At 44.7% G+C, this 16,084-nt stretch overlaps 1 protein-coding gene across 4 annotated transcripts in view; it reads right to left on the bottom strand.

Moving 5' to 3' along the window:
* The window catches only part of Kirrel1 (kirre like nephrin family adhesion molecule 1), a 90,010-nt gene that overhangs the window by 51,205 nt on the left and 22,721 nt on the right, over positions 1–16,084 (bottom strand). For 2 of the 4 annotated variants that reach the window (XM_050166474.1, XM_050166475.1), the window contains exon 2: positions 5,572–5,713. In XM_050166474.1, the coding sequence (XP_050022431.1) occupies positions 5,572–5,704 (133 nt within the window). In that variant the 5' untranslated portion in view covers positions 5,705–5,713. Of the gene's footprint in view, positions 1–5,571; positions 5,717–16,084 lie in introns of all 4 variants that reach the window. The other 2 variants (XM_050166473.1, XM_050166476.1) reach the window with 1 other exon arrangement.

The raw sequence follows: 16,084 nt of genomic DNA on the forward strand, positions 1-16,084 counted from the left end.
CTCTCAGCTATTGGGATACCTACTTATCTGCCAGCTCATCGTCTCGCTTTAAACAGAAGAGCACCTACCTCCATAGGTTGACCAAGGTTGTGCCAGTCTTTCTCACTAGGACTCTCAAGTGTCCATCCAGCCCCCCACCTTAGGGATTATGGCTTATCCTAGACAACCCACACGATCTAAGAACCCATGGATTCTCCTCCGTGGAGTCTGTGATTTTCCTTCTCATAGACCCTGTCTATCTGGAGGGCTGTAGGAGCCCACCCCTTCACCACCCACAGATACAGGATATCCAGCATAATGCTTGCTGTTAGCCGAGTGTCAAGCATGCCTCTTGTGCCAAACTATAAAGGAACTTTGTATTCTTTATCCCAGAGTAACTCGGTAAACCCCTTAAACTATCTACTCTCTGATCTGCAGTACCCATCTAAACAAGCTGCACTAGAAAACATGTCTAGAAGAATTAATGAATGAATGAGCAGTGTGAAATTCATCACTCGGATTCTATCTTCCACTATGCTCCACCTGCATTCGAAGTGTGTGTAATTCTTTGATTTGTAAAGTCACAACTCGCGGTTCCTTCTACATCGAATAAAACAAACAAGCTATTAGGATCCTCGGGATCTCTTGATCTGTCTGTTGCGTTAGGGAAGTATCTCTCTCAGAATCTCCGCAGTTTGTGTCTATCAGGAGTTGAGGGCTAACTGGAAAGCTTGGTCAATGCATAAGTCTCCCCCTTGGCTCTGGAGGCTTCAGCTTTCTAAACGACTCTCTAAGGGGCAAGAGCAGGTCCCTCCTATTGCTGGGATATGAATAAGATCTATCCAGTAGTACAAGCCTGTAACCCCAGCATTTTAGAGGCTGAGGCAGGAAGATAACCTAAAGTTCAAGGCCAATCTAGGATTCATAGTGAGTTCTAGGATAAACTGGACTACAGAATGAAACCCTGTCTCAAAAATAAAACAAACAAAGGAATAAAACAGACACCCAAACATCCAATTAGTGGTCTCCATCTAGCAGTGACCTGGTCTACCTCCCTCATCACGATGTCAAAGAGATCATGGTAAAAAGAGCCAGAGGCCCAGGGTGGATTTCAGATATACCCTCATTTCTCTAGACATTACAGCTTATCCAGAAAATAGGGTCATTAATTCCTATTTAACAGACCTCTATGTGAATGAAAGTAACAGTTCAACAGAAAGTTCAACAGCAAATAGAATATTCCACAGGACCTGTTACAGAGAACGGGGAACATCATAATGCAAAACTTCATTCTCTTCCCCTTGAATTCTCTCCTTTGTCCCTACCAATCCAAGCCCTCACCTTCAGTTTCCATTCTAGGGCAGGTTTTTATTCCATTCTCAATCCCTTCCCTCCATTGGTGGAGGGAAAATGCCATGGCAGGACTATGTGAAGCTCTGCCGTGGAGCTGTGTGTGTGTGTGTGTGTGTGTGTGTGTGTGTGTGTGTGTGTGTCAGGACTGTGTGACGCTCTGCCATGGATCTGTGTGTGTAAGGATGGGACTGTCTGAAGCTCTGCCGTGGAGCTGTGTGTGACAGGACTGTTTGAAGCTCTGTCATGGATGTGTGTGTGTGTGTGTGTGTGTGTGTGTGTGTGTGTGTGTGTGTGACAGGACTGTCTGAAGCTCTGCCGTGGAGGTGTGTGTGTGTGTGTAAGTGTGACAGGACTGTCTGAAGCTCTGCTCTGAATCTTTGCATTCATGGAACTCCCCCTCCCTGAAGCACACTGCCTCAGGTTAAGTCCGAGGGGGCTGTTCTCACCAGGTTCCTTCAGAAAGAAAAACAGGGTAACTAATTGGCCCTTAATGGGGCCAATGAGGCTGCTAGACAGGAGACAAAGGCAGGCACTGCTAAAAGTTACTGCTTCAGTTCTAGGGGTCTAGGACAAGACACAACCCAGGAAGTAAAGGAAAGAAAGGTAAAAGCACAAACATTTTTTAAAAGGCAGAAATAAATAAATAAAAGTGCACACGTGCACACCACACATATACACACACACACACACATCTACTCTACAGACACACATACACCACACCACACACACACACCACACACAATACACACAAACACCACACACATGCACACTACACAAATGCACATACACCCCCCACATGAATATACATATAATTCAAGTGTTGGTTTACTTTCCCCAGCATTCCTAATTCCCCTCACTTTTTAAAATGTGTGTGACTGCTTCATCTGCATTTATGTTAGTGCAATAGCATGCATGCCTGATACCTATGGAGGCCCCGGAAGTGAAGTTAAATGCAGCTATGAGCCACCACATGGGTGTTGAAAATTGGACCTGGGTACTGTGAAAGAGCAGCCAGTGCTCTTAACTAGTGAGCCATCTCTCTAGCCAGCTTTGACTTTTTTTAATGAAATAAAAAAAAAATTCCTTTCTATGTGGTGGATTTCCACTTTATCTGGATAGGCCCAAACCCGTAAGCATATGTCTGCTTTACCTGCCTATGGTGCAGGTCATCACCAAAGACCAGACCAATGGAAATAGCAAGAAATAACAATTGCTTACCTCGATGAACAGCTGAACACTTACAAATCACTTTCACATCCAGTTTAATTTTGAGTCATGAAATCTCAGCCCTGGGCAGCTGAATCTCAGAGACGCTCAATGAATTCCCTGAGCTCTCAGTGCTGCAGAGAATGTAAAGCAGAGCCCACCTCCAGTTCCTCCCGTAGCTCAAATCTGAATTGTCCCCAGTGGCCCGTGTGTTGAAAGTGAGCTGCCTTGTTTGTAAGACTATTGAGGAAGTGGTGTCTCCTTCAGATGGGACCCATTGGAAGAAAGTCGGGTGAAGTGAGTGGGGACATGGGATTGTAGCTTCTCCTTGTCTACTGTATTTGTTCCCTATCACCCATGGCATGAGCAGCTCTCTCCGACGGGAGTCCCTGCTAGGACAGACTGCCTCAGCACAAGCCCAAAGCAAGAGAGCCAACAAAAGCTATCATCACAGGCATTTTGTTATAGCAATGAAAAATCAACACTACTGCTGCACATTCTCCTCCTGTCAGACCACACTGGAAAGCAAAAGAACTAGGCAAAATACTAAAGAAGAGCTTTTCAATTAGAGGCGCTGCTTAACATCCAGCTATAAACTTCTGGAATAGGAAGAATGCCAAGTGCCTGGCACAGAAGATTGAAAAGTGTGAAAGGTGAGTCTAGGAAAGTGAGGCAGCTAAAATTAAAAAAAATAAAAGAATGGCACCGTTGACTAGTACAACACTTGGCTGGTACGCACAAAGCACTGGCTTCAATCTCCTTTACTAAAAGTGAAGAAAATTTCATCTATCTCTGAGCAAGAACTCAAGGGTGCCGTGAAGGGCTGATAAGAGAAAAGACTACAGTGACAGAACTCAAGAGAAGGAGGTGGGGGCTAGAGAGACCGAGTGCTGCATACACTCAGTAGGTAAGAGTACCTGCTACTCTTGCAGGGGACTGCAGCTTACTTCCTAGTGCCCATGTCAGAGGGTTGGCCTCAGCTCTATGGGCTCCAACACCCTCTTCTGGCATCCTCCAGCACCTGCAGTCACACATGCACGTACTCACACATAATTTGTGTATGTGTGAATAAGTAAATAAATTTTTACATTAATTAATTAAATCTTTACAAAAGAATGAAAGATATGCTGCTTTATGCATTTATTCAAACTCTACTCTGTGCCAGATAGAGGCACATAGGTCCTTTCCTTTGCACAGTCCTGGTGACCCAACTCATCACACTTCCTCTGCATTTCTTGCCCCTAACTGGGCCCCCTTATCAGGGCAACAGAATCCTTGTTGCAACTTCTCAACAGTTTCCAACAGATCTTTTCCCCCAATTACACACCAAATTCCTAATGCTTAATTTTTGTCCTACCATTTGCTCATGTATTTGCTCATGTGTGTAAATAGTATATATTGTATGTGACATATGTGGAGTTCATGTGTGGTAGATATGTGGTGTATGTGAGGTGTGTGTATGGTATGTATGAGATGTTCATAATGTGTGTTGGGGAAATCTTGCTTTGTAGCCCATGCTGGCCTTGAACTTCTGCAATCTTCCTGCTTCAGTCAACAGATTACTTACAGGTCTGTGCCAACACACCTAGATCACTTGTATGTTTATAAGGACTTTTCAATTTAGATTTCTTAAAATTTTCACATCTATTTATTTATTTGTGCATTGAATATGCATACAAATACCTGCCCCCATGCACATATGAACACAAGCTTTCCAGGAATTGATTCTTTCCTTCCACCATGTGGGTGAGTTCTAGGGAGGAAATTCAGGTTGTCAGGCTTGGTAATAAGTAGTGCCTTTACCTGCTGAGCCACCACGCTGGCCCATTTCCTTCATAATTCACTGGGTATTCTCAAAAGACAAAACCACAGTCTTTCCCACCATGGTTTTGTTTTTTTGTTGTTGTTTTTGTTTTTTGCATTCAATGCACAAGAGATAATCAGCATTACAAGTTCACAAAAATTCCAGAAGTCACCCAACCATTCAGACTCACTGTATAGGTACCCCTCCCTGTTACACACCTGCAATATATGCACCATTTTCCGATGAGAAAACTAGTGGCTCACAAGGAAAGGTGATGGTAGGGTGGGACTGATTGCATTTGGTGTCTTCTGACTGACGTATCAACCCTGGGACCAATAAGGTGCCAAGAAAGTACCACTGGTAAATCCAGACCAACTTCAGTTACAAGAATTGAATCTGAACTTTCAGACCCTCGAGGATATTTGCGTGTGTGTGTGTCTATGGTGGAAAGGAGAAAAGAATAAAGAGAAGAAAGCAAGAAGGTAAAGAAAGTAGAAGAATAAAAGTATCTGCTTGAAAATGGTGCTGGAAACAGAGGACACTTCGCCCTTCACATTCTACATCAGGGACATCCCACCTCCTGTTTCCCATTATACAGCCTTCAGTTCTCTTCGCATTCAGGGGACCTGCAGCACAGAGCTGGCTTGCTGATTGATTCAAGTTCAATTCATTTATGTAATATTCCTGTTCAGAGCAGTGTCTAATTAACACTTTTGTTGGGGGGAATAAAACCTCTCATATTCATTAATGAACAAGGGAAGGGAGGAGAAGCTTTCCCAGGCAACAGCCTAGAGTCTACAGGGCTGTTTGCTGCCTCTATCGTAGAGATGTCGTAATGAGACTTGTCTTCATAATGGGATTATTGCTCTCTTTGGGCTGGAAGAAGCAAAGGGAGCTGAGATCAGCTAGGGGAATGGACAGTCAGTAGAACATGAGTCAGCACACACACACCTAATTCTGATTTTGGAACCTTGATTCTGAAAGCCTAACCCAGAGAAGGGGTCATTCTCTGAGCTGCAGGATAAAATTCCAGGTATGAATCCACTTCTTACTGGATTCCTCAGCCTCCCCAGGCTTTGCAGAGAAAAATAAGATCATAGATTTGTTTATGACTGCACAATTTAGAACAGGGCACTTTATAAATATTAGTTCGCATTTATAAAGAACAAAGAGCAAAGAACACCAACACTATCTAATAGGCAATAACTCAGAAAAATCGAGAAACTCACCCAAAGTCACAGAGATAAGATAAGCAATGGCTAAGCGTGGAGCCCACATCTTCTGATTCAGAAACCTGGGCTTCTTGGGGAGCAGGCTTGATTGGCAGTTCATTAGGCATGTGCTACAGCTCTCCAGAGGCATCCTAAAGCCCTGCTGGGGATGAATGCAAAGAAGGCATTAAGGTATGAACTTCAACTTCCAGTGACAAAGGACTTATCTACTCATCAAAAATCATCATGAAATCATCTATGTATGTGTCTAGGGCTAGAAAGATGGCCCAGCGGTTAAGAGTACATACTGCTCTTACAGAGGACCTGAGTCCAGTTCCCAGGACCCATGTCAGGCACAATCACCCATAACTCCAACTGCAAGAAATTTGATGCCTTCTTTTGACCTTTGCAGGCACCTGCACTCATATGCACATATCTATACACAGACACACAAGTACACATAATTTCTTTAAAATACATCGTAAAATATTATAAAATTATAATTATAAATTATGTTAATTTTTAAATCACAGTAAGAGTTTAAAGTGAGGTTGGGGGCCCACAGCACTCAAAGGACTGTCAAAGGAATCTATGGCCCCACTATAAGATTCAGCAATGTGGGGTACATCTTTGACCATGCTTTCTACTCTGGGTTCTAATCCCAGTGTTCATATGAGTGACCTCTGGTGATCTGTTTACCCTGTTCAGTCTTCTATTTTTATGCCTGAAAAAGAAGAAACATAAACCATGCTTTGCCCAACACATGAGGATCTGTTGAGTTCAATATGCAGCCAAAAGACGACACTGAAAAGGAACTATTTTCACAGCTTATCATTCTACATTTAAAATATTTGTACCCATGTGCATTAGCTCCTGAAAAGATAAAATTAAAATTTCACAGGAATACTTTAACCTACAGGTTACACATTTTATGCATATAATCTCACTGAATTCTCTGGGCGGTCCTGCACAGTAGAGATAATTTTTCCAATTGAATGAGGCAACTGAGGCTCAGCAAACTCAGGTACATCAGCCAGTGTCAGATGCGATTTCAGAGCTGCCATCTCATACTTCCCTATGTTAATTACAGATGCTTATTCTATCTTAAAAGCTCAGTGTTAAGAGATGAAAATGCCAAATGTTGAAGAATAAATTTTACTATATTGCTTCCTGTGGGGGCTGAAACTTTCCCATCATTATCTAAACATAGGACTCCCGTAACTATTTGCCTTACAGTCAGTTCAACTGTCCACTGGCTGCCTATAGAAAATTGTTTAAAAATGCATTTATGTGTATACACACTTGGAGAGGATAGTGGTAGCTTTTTTTTCTTATAGAAAGAGGGAGGGAGAATTAGAATGGCTATTGAAAATGTTCTCCTGTGGGGCTGGAAAAATGGCTTGGCAGTTAAGAGTGCTGGTTGCTCTTCCAAAGGTCCTGAGTTCAATTCCCAGCAACCACATAGTGGCTCACAAAAGTCTGTAGTAGGATCTGATGCCCTCTTCTGGTGTATATGAAGACAAAGCACTCATACATAAAATAAATAGATAAATATTTTTTTAAAAAATTTTAAATATATTTTTAAAAAATTTATTATGTATACAATATTCTGTCTGTGTGTATGCCTGCAGGCCAGAAGAGGGCACCAGACCCCATTATAGATGGCTGTGAGCCACCATATGGTTGCTGGGAATTGAACTCAGGACCTTTGGAAGAGCAGGCAATGCTCTTAACCACTGAGCCATCTCTCCAGCCCCCAAATAGATAAATATTTAAGAAGAAAAAGAAAATGTTGTCCTGTGGTCTGGCAGTATGGAGACACAACAGGCAACTTGCCTCACACAGTCTTGAACATACAGAAGATTCTTCCTTTAATTCTGCTGCCTACTGCCCTATACAGCCAACCCACGTCAATGCCTCTGGCTTAGACAACAGTCCAAGGCATGCAAAGGTGGGCCATCTATATCTCTTCACATGTCCACACTGAGCCAGACACAGTTATGTGCTTAGCAAAAGCTTGTGTCGGTAACCACCAAGATAAAGATCACTCATTTTAACTTCAGTGGAAGCAAAGCCCTTCTACACAGGATAAGTCTCACCACACAGTGCCATACAATAAAACACACACTAATGCTTGGAGAAGGTTAGGGTGAGCAGCTAGCCTCTCTGTCATGAGTTTACCTACTGGAAGAGGGAGATAATACCTACTCAAGGAAGTGTAGTGGAAATTAAACACAGAATTGTGAACTAAAGGGAAAATCATTATGTATCAAATACCTTTTTTAAAAGAGAAGACTAGACACTAAGGATGCATATTACTGTTACAGTACTTGCCCAGCATGCACAAGCCCTTGGGTTTGATATCCAGCCAAAAATTAAAAGGAGAAAAATAAATTTTAAAAAAATTGTTAAGTGAGAAAATCACTAAGATGCTGTAGTCCTCAAAACCTCCAACAGGAAAATGCCTCTTGGGGCTTTGGGTCCCCAGCATCAGAAACTGCTTGACTCAGCATGGCCACCATGCCTTACTAAAGCCTGGCACATCAACAAATACCCTAGAGAGAGTTCTAAAGCTTGCTGCACCAGCTTTGGGAGCAACTAAAGATGAGAGGAATAGCTCAAGTTCTTCCTAAATTCTACTGAATTGGCATCAACTCATTTCTAGTCATATTAGAAGAGGCACCTCACATAGCTCCATAATGCCACCCCACCCCTCTGCCACTGCCACCCCAGTATTAGGTCGGCTAAAATAACAGAGTAGTTAGAGCAATTACCCTGCAGTTCACTCTGAAGACTCACAGGACCATGAGACCTTGAGCAGGCAGACAAGGCCAACTGAGTCAGAGCTAGGGTAAGTTTTATAAGAGCTGAAGGTCAAGAATCAGTGGTGGAGGAAGACAGAGCAGACAGAACAGTCTGTCTGGAATGTTACAAACCTGCTGGCAGAAGCAAGCGGGCCCCACCTCGGTGACTACAGAGTAAATAGGAGGGACGGGAGTGACAGAAATACCATGAGCACTCCTGAGAATGGACAGGGGCTTCCCCGGCCCCATCCCAAAGACTGAAATCCTCCATCATTCTAACAAGACCTGATTTCTGCTTCTCAGAGCTTCCTAGTCATGCTATCCACATACTAATTCAGCATCTCCTGTCTTGCTCTGAGAGGGCCTACTGTGCACCAGTTGGTCCTGCTCCACAACAGCTGTATCCTTTCTGAGGAAAACAAACAACAGACCACCAGCCAGCCTGATTCTAGAGCCACTGTTCTGTCAGATCTTATCTGTGGCTTAACTTCTCTATGTGTGTCAGCTTCCTCCTGTGTAAAATAATGGGGCTACTTTAAAGAAATCTCCTAAAGGGGCTGGAGAGATGGCTCAGTGGTTAAGAGTACTGACTGCTCTTCCAGAGGACTCGGGTTCAATTCCCAGCACCCACATGGCAGCTCATAACTGTCTGAAGATCCAGTTGCAGGGGATCTGACACCTTCACACCAATGCACATAAAAAAGTTAAATAAACCATAAAAAAAAATCTCCTAAAATCACTGTGAAGGTTAGAATATTAATATCACTTAGGAAGGTACTACCAATACACGGTTAGTGCATGAGAAAAACAACACGCAGAAATTTACTCAAGATCCAGCACATGATTACAACCAAGTTTCTCTGACTTTAAAACTCATGTTCTGCCCAGTTCTGGTCTCATCTCTTCACATCTCCCAAAGCATGCTGTCTTCCACCTCCAACAAACTTGCATTGCACTGTAAACCCCTCACAGAGCAGCTTCTCCCAACCACCTTTGTGTACTCCAGGGGACCCCATGGAGTCAGAACAGGGAGAAGGAATACTTTAGCTTTCCTGCCTATCAGAGCATCAGCAGACACAGAGAAAAGAGACGGACATCACAGAAGTACTGGAGAAGAAAGCCCTGACTGAGCCATTTCCTTTCCTCTGCTTCTCACATGGCCTCTGGCCTCCTTTTGAGGCCAAGATTCCCCTGAGAGAATATTAAGGCCCCAAGCTCCAAGCTCCAAGCACCAATCTGTCAATGCGGGCAGGTTTGAGCCCGAGGAGTCATGGTGAGGACCTTTGAGCACCCTGCCACCACCGTTGACCCCGCATGGCTGCCTGCTGCTCTTCCTCCTGCTGCAGCCAGAGCTAGCTCTGCTTCTTTCCCTAGCTTCTGCAGTCTTGTTCAGTCCCACCTAACTCTCCTTCATTGGTGGTGTTCTTATTTCCACTTTCCCCTTCGTACTGTTTCCTCCCTTCCTGCTCTTGTACACACACATGCCTCCCTCCATTCCTCCACCTCACTAAACAGAGGTGTTTGTGTCTTGGTGAGAAAGCTTGAGAAACTCCTTGGTGAGCAAGGCTAGCATTAATGTAGCCTAAGTGTGCCACTTGCTAGCACTGAACAGAAAGCCCCGTATGATTTAAAGTTCGTAGAGTAGGGGCTAAGAAGAAGTCCCTCAAGGATGTTGTTTCCACACAGAGGCACCCAAAGGCTTTCTGTAGTCATCAGAGGTCAGTTTGGTGACAGGTACCTGCCACTCATACCTAGGCTGTCACATCTGTTGTTAAGAGAGTCTAAATGGAGGACCTTGCAGGGATGACTTTTTCCTATTAGAGCAAGAAATTCCAACTTCTGAATCTCTTAGCTTCATTCAGTAAACCTCCAGTTAGAATCCTGAGGCCACTGAAGCTGAAGGGAGGGAGCCTGCCATAGGGAGAGGATCTAACCTCTTTCTCCCAGTGCCTCCTTCTTCAGTTCTCCTCTGGAAACTTCCGCTCTCATTTATGATATTCTTTTTTCCTTTCTTTTCCTTACTTTCTTTCGTTTTGTTTTAGAGTTGCTTTGGTTTGGTTTGGTTTTGGTTTTGTTGTTTTGTTTTTGTTTTGAGACAGGGTTTCTCTCAGCTGCCCTAGAACACACTTTGAAACTCACCAGGCTAGCTTCGAACTCACAGAGAGCTGCCTGCCTCTGCCTCCTGAGTGCTTGGATTAAAGGTGTGCGCCATCACTACCCAGTTCAGCTTTCACATATAGTTTTCTATAGCTGGAGCTGAAGATCTTGCCACAGTCACCTGCAGGGCTCCAGCATACTTAAGATGCAGGTCCCAGGCCTTTGTTTCTACTCTTTTCCTTCTTTTACTTCCAAGCCCCTTTTCCCCAGACAATGTTAAAAGAAGGGGTAGCTTTCCTTGAAGTATTACTTGAGCATCTCTTTTCCATTTTCTGAAACTGCACTCCTTTCAAGAAGTCTTCCAATTGGCCTGACCATAAATATGAAAGAGATCTAAGGAATTATTTAACTCCATCTGTACTTATATAAGAAGCCGGGTGTCAGAGCAGTTACGTACTTTGCTCAGTTTATGTAGTAGTTTGAAAGAAAATGGCCCCCATAGGCTCATATGTCTGAATAATTGGTCCCCAACTGGTAGAACTTTTTAGGAAAGATTAAAAGATTTGGCTTTGTTGGATGAGGTGTGTTTCTGGGGGTGGGCTTTGAGGTTTCAGAATTGCCATGTCATTCCCAATTCCTCTCTGCCTTCTACTTGTGGATCAAGATGTGAGCTCTCAGCTGCTGCTCCAGCCACCTGTCTCTTTGCCATCACTCCACCATCACAGACTCTGGAATCCCAATTAAACTGGTTCCTTCATAAGCAACCGTGGTCATGGTGCTTTGTCACAGCAATGTAGAAGTAATGAATAGAGTCCATGGGGAGTATCTATTGCCAATGGGAGAAGACAGCTCAGTCTTCTCTATCCTGCCAAGCTGTATGATAGTCACAGAAGGGACGATTGAATGCCCTGTCTGGTGGGCAAGACAATCTCATTATTCTGCCTCCTGTCCTCTACCCTAAAGAGCCTTTCTATGTATTCAATCTCTTGCTATATTTTATATAAGTATTATTGGTCTTAAACAAAAACTGACTCAACTGTGAGCTCCTGGGAAGCAGTAAGCACATTGTATTCACTTCTGTTTCCTCGGCAGCTAACCACACTTGGCACTCTACAAATCCCTGCCAAATGATAGTAAATGAAAATATATTGTGGCTTCTAAAACAACAGGTTTGCTTTAAAAGGAGGGTAAGGAAGGTTCTTTCTGGAAACAAAATGGCAAAGTTTGGCACAATCCATGAAGAGTCAACTCTTCCCACACTCTCCAGCATCCCAAAGGACAGCTGGGCTATAGAAGGATTGCTGAGGACACAACTTGCACCTTTGCCCTTTCCAAGATCAAAGGAAAATGGCACGACCTTCCAGGCCAGGGACTTTGCATCTGGGTGGAACACTTCATGGCTGCAGGCCAAACCCAAAAGAACTTTAGACAACACCTGGGAACCCTATCATTGAGTGAGCCTAACTGGCTCTTCTCTGCCCCTCCCATTCTGGGTTCAAGATCTATCCTCACTTGACCCACAATGGACATATACAGATTAGGGATCCTGGGAAGGAGCAGGATGGAAGCCAACTAGGCCCACGTCACTTCAGTGGAAGCCCTATAGAAGCCCTCACACAAGGCAAAGGAGTGTAATGAATATGGTGGATAGGTGGAAGAGCAGTGGCCCAGAAGAAACTGCCCGAATCTTTTCTCAGTCTTCCTTCCCTCAAGTTACTGCAGTCTCACCTCATCTAAGATCGCAGGATCATCCTCAGGGCCTTCAGTTTGGGCAGAAAGGAAAGACCCAGGACAAGTCCTGCTTTTAGGAGGCAGCACATAGGCAGTAAGGATGCAGGGGTATGTTAAGGTCACTCCCCAGTGCAGTCCCAGGAGCCAAAGAGAGTAGGTGAGGCTAAGAATGCATCTCAGTGGGCAGAGTGCTTGTCCGATGTGTAGGAAGTTTTGGGTTCCATCTCCAGTCCCACATCAACTAGGTCTGCTGGCACAGGCCTTTAATCCCAGCTCTTGGGAGATAAAAGCAGGACAGAAATCCAAGTTATCTTTGACTACATAGTGAGTTCGAAGCCAAGGCTCATAAGACCCTGGGGGAAACAAACACACACACACACACACACACACACACACACAAAACCACACTGGGCAGAACTTGGTTATATAAGAACCTTTGCAGAAATGGAAGCCAGTAGTCAGGTCTTCCAGCCAGAATGGGTCAGAGTAAGCTGCGTGCTTTGAACAGATCACATTTTTTCCCTGGTCTCCAATTCTCATCTCAAACGCAGGGACCTGATCACCTCTAAGGTCTCTTCCAGAATTGAACAGTACAGTATAACTTATGCTATGAGATCACCTTCCTCTGGATATCTACAAAGTTCTTCACATCCTTCTAGCTTCGTTTGAATTGAAATGGTCCCTTTCTAATCTTTGCTTCTTACCTCCCTCCCTCCGGGTGACCAGAAATTGGAATGTGGCCTCTCTAGCAGCAGCAAGGTGACTTGCTGTTCAAGAATCTATGGAAGCTACCCACTAAGAATCCAGGAGCAGAAGGCTTTACCAAGCCCCCGCCCCCTCCAGCCACAATCATGCACACACCTGGAGCTGATTTCCTTCCCCTTCTGCAACCCAAAACTGTTGGCTCCTTGCTGTGAATTTAACCTCTTTCAGGAAGCCTAGCCAAACCAGCACCATATCATATCCCATCTATTTCCTGTCTCGCTGATGTTCAACACCTTGAGTATTGGCAGCTGCTTACATACATATATGTAAGCATGCATACATCCTGGTAACAACGGGCATTCTTCTGAAAGCTGCAGATTAGCAGTGGGGCTAAGCAAAGTCCTATATATCCCCTTACATAACTGCCATGCACAGAATACCCTAGAGGAACCTGGTGGCCTTCTCAAGGAAGAGGAGGCTAGAGGAAGGTAGAAACATACAGATATGACTTATTATGAGAAGTAAACGGTACTCAAGCAAAAAAAAAAAAAGGAGAAAAAAATGTATAAACTTTTCTTTCCACTCACAAAGTTAGTTAAAAAGAACTTCAGCTGCTAAGCATCAGTATGTCAGGACACCTTTAATCCCAACACTGGGGAGGAAGAGACAGTCAGTCAGTCTGGTGTACATATTGCGATCCAGGCAAGTCAAGGTTGCCTAGTGAGGGTTGAACTTGTCCATATTGGGTTTCATGGTCTAAGTTGATGAGGATGACTGACCAGGTCTCTCCTTAAGAGGACACCAGATTTCATTACAGATGGTTGTGAGCCACCCAATGGTTGCTAGGAATTGAACTCAGGAACTTTGGAAGAGCAGGCAGTGCTAATAACTGCTGAGTCATCTTTTTGTCTCAAAACAAACAACTTTGTCATGTTAGGAGTTTTGGAAGGCCAATGAGGTTAGATAGTTGATGACTCTTCCACACTCTGGAAATTCAAACCAGAACAGTGAACTGACTAGAAAGTTAACACAGAGCAGCAGGGTGGCTTCTGCTCTCTTGCTGCATCCTGGATCTTGGTCACCTTGAGAGAAGCAGTCTGAAGAACGAAAAGAGCTCATATTCCCATCCAAAAATGAACAGCCAGCACATGGCATTTTTGACTCCATGTCTGTGGCTTTGGTTGAAATGACTCCTTGACGCCAGCCCACAATGGTCATTTTTAGCCTGCTGTTGGGGCTGGGTGCTCAATACTATGGGCTCCGCCCAAGTTCCAGAATCCGCAGCAACTGGAAGAATATTACAGTGTCTATGGACCACTGCTTCTTCATTCTCGGACCCCACAAATCCTCTACTCTTAAAGTAGTTCTATCATCAGATTTTGTTTTGTTCTGTTTTTTTCTTTCTTTTGGTTTTGTTTGTTTGGTTGGTTTGGTTTTTGTTTTTCAATACAGGGTTTCTCTGTAGCTTTGAAGCCTGTCCTGGAACTAGCTTTTGTAGACCAGACTGGTCTCGAACTCACAGAGATCCGCCTACCTCTGCCTCCAGAGTGCTGGGATTATAGGCGTGTGCCTCCACCGCCCAGCTTTATCATCAGCTGTAAGAAAACACCCATCTTGTCATCTCAGCTACCATCTGTCATGCCACACCAGCAGGGCAGCACAGAGGAGGTCAGTCCTGATTGGGAGTGGAACTCATGGTGGTGAATTATTAGCAGCAACTATTATGTCTAGGGACGATAACAAACACACCACATAGTTTTCATTTTCTCAGAGTACATGATACATGACAGTTTGAAGGGCTGAACTGGAAGAAAAACAAGACCATGCATTGAACACCCATTATAGAGATCTGCCAAATGGATATTCCAACACCCAAGGACAGGGACAGTCACACAACAAGGTTGCTTTTCCGTTCATCACCCCTCCCCTCCCGCCCCACCGCACTCACTCTGTTACTCTGCTATGAGGTTAATAACATAATCAAGTCACATTCTGTCCCAGAAGAACACAGAGCACTGGGGCAGTAAGCAGCTCATCCTAGTTCAGCGGGACAGACTCTCCCTAAGTACAAGCAGTTGTTCTGGAAGCCCAAAGAGATGAAGGGGTTATTGTTTGGGAAATGGAAAAGACTCCCTGGGGGCTTGCAAGATACCTCTGGAAGAGAGACACAGTCAGGAACTCCGGATTGCCCTGCCCAGGACACGGAGAAATGAGGTGCAAACATGGCAGAGCAAATGCTGCCTGGGAAGCAGGCACTCCTGCTTGCTCCACACAGCCATCCTTAGCTCTCTCTACATGGAGCGCTTAGGGCTTCTGCTCAAGCCAGCTCCTTCCCACTCACTGAGACCTGGAGGGGTGGGGAACAACAACCAAAAAATTCACCCTGAGAACAGATCCTGTAGAGTCCACAACAGTCCATTTTCAACTTCAAAATTCCTCAACTCAGCACTAAGTTTTCTGGGATTCCCAGATCTGGGACTTTTTCTTCAGGAGGATTCTTCAGTTGGGGCTTTTGTTCCAGCCAGCAGCCCCTCTAGACCCTTTTAACTGAGCTCGTTTTTAAAACAAAGGGAAAGAGACAGAAGAGGAGGCAGTTCCCTTTGCCTCCTGCCTCTTAGCCCGGCTCTGCCGCTCTGCGGTTAACACTCAGCAATGATCCTACAAGCCTGGAATCTGAGGAATTTCCTGCCCCTGTGCTCCCTGGAAGAGCTGTGAGAGACCTAGCAATTAGGCCTCCAGTTTCCATTTCTGCCTTCCTCCACCAGAGGACGGAGTGAAAAGCTGGTGGAGGAACCAGAGAGGACTGGGGTCGGCCTGTGGCTGAGGTGTTTGCACCCAAGGTCACTGCCTCCCTGCTTTCTCTCCAATCACTCACACCTTTTCCTTTGCCCGCCTGAGGGAGTGGTAATAGGACAGGATCCTTCCTGAAGCCATCCTGTTTTTCTGCAGTTGTAACTCAGTGTTTTCCTTCCCCAGCACTGCAAGAGTTAAGGCACCCCTCAGATGCTTATCCACCCTCTTTGTCACTTGCCCTATGCCCACATGCTCATCATGTGTTGATTTCTTTGATTCATGCATTTGTTCAGCGTCTGTTCCAGGGAGTGGGTCACAGGCCTGCCCCTGGCAGTATATCTGTCTAGGGGGACATCTAAGAGGCAGAGTAGAGGCCATGGACCTCTATATTTTGGTTCAAG

The sequence above is a fragment of the Alexandromys fortis genome, unplaced genomic scaffold (assembly GCF_014885135.2).
Source record: "Alexandromys fortis isolate MF-2015 unplaced genomic scaffold, M_Fortis_MF-2015_v1.1 scaffold_152, whole genome shotgun sequence".
NCBI classification, from domain to species: domain Eukaryota; kingdom Metazoa; phylum Chordata; class Mammalia; order Rodentia; family Cricetidae; genus Alexandromys; species Alexandromys fortis.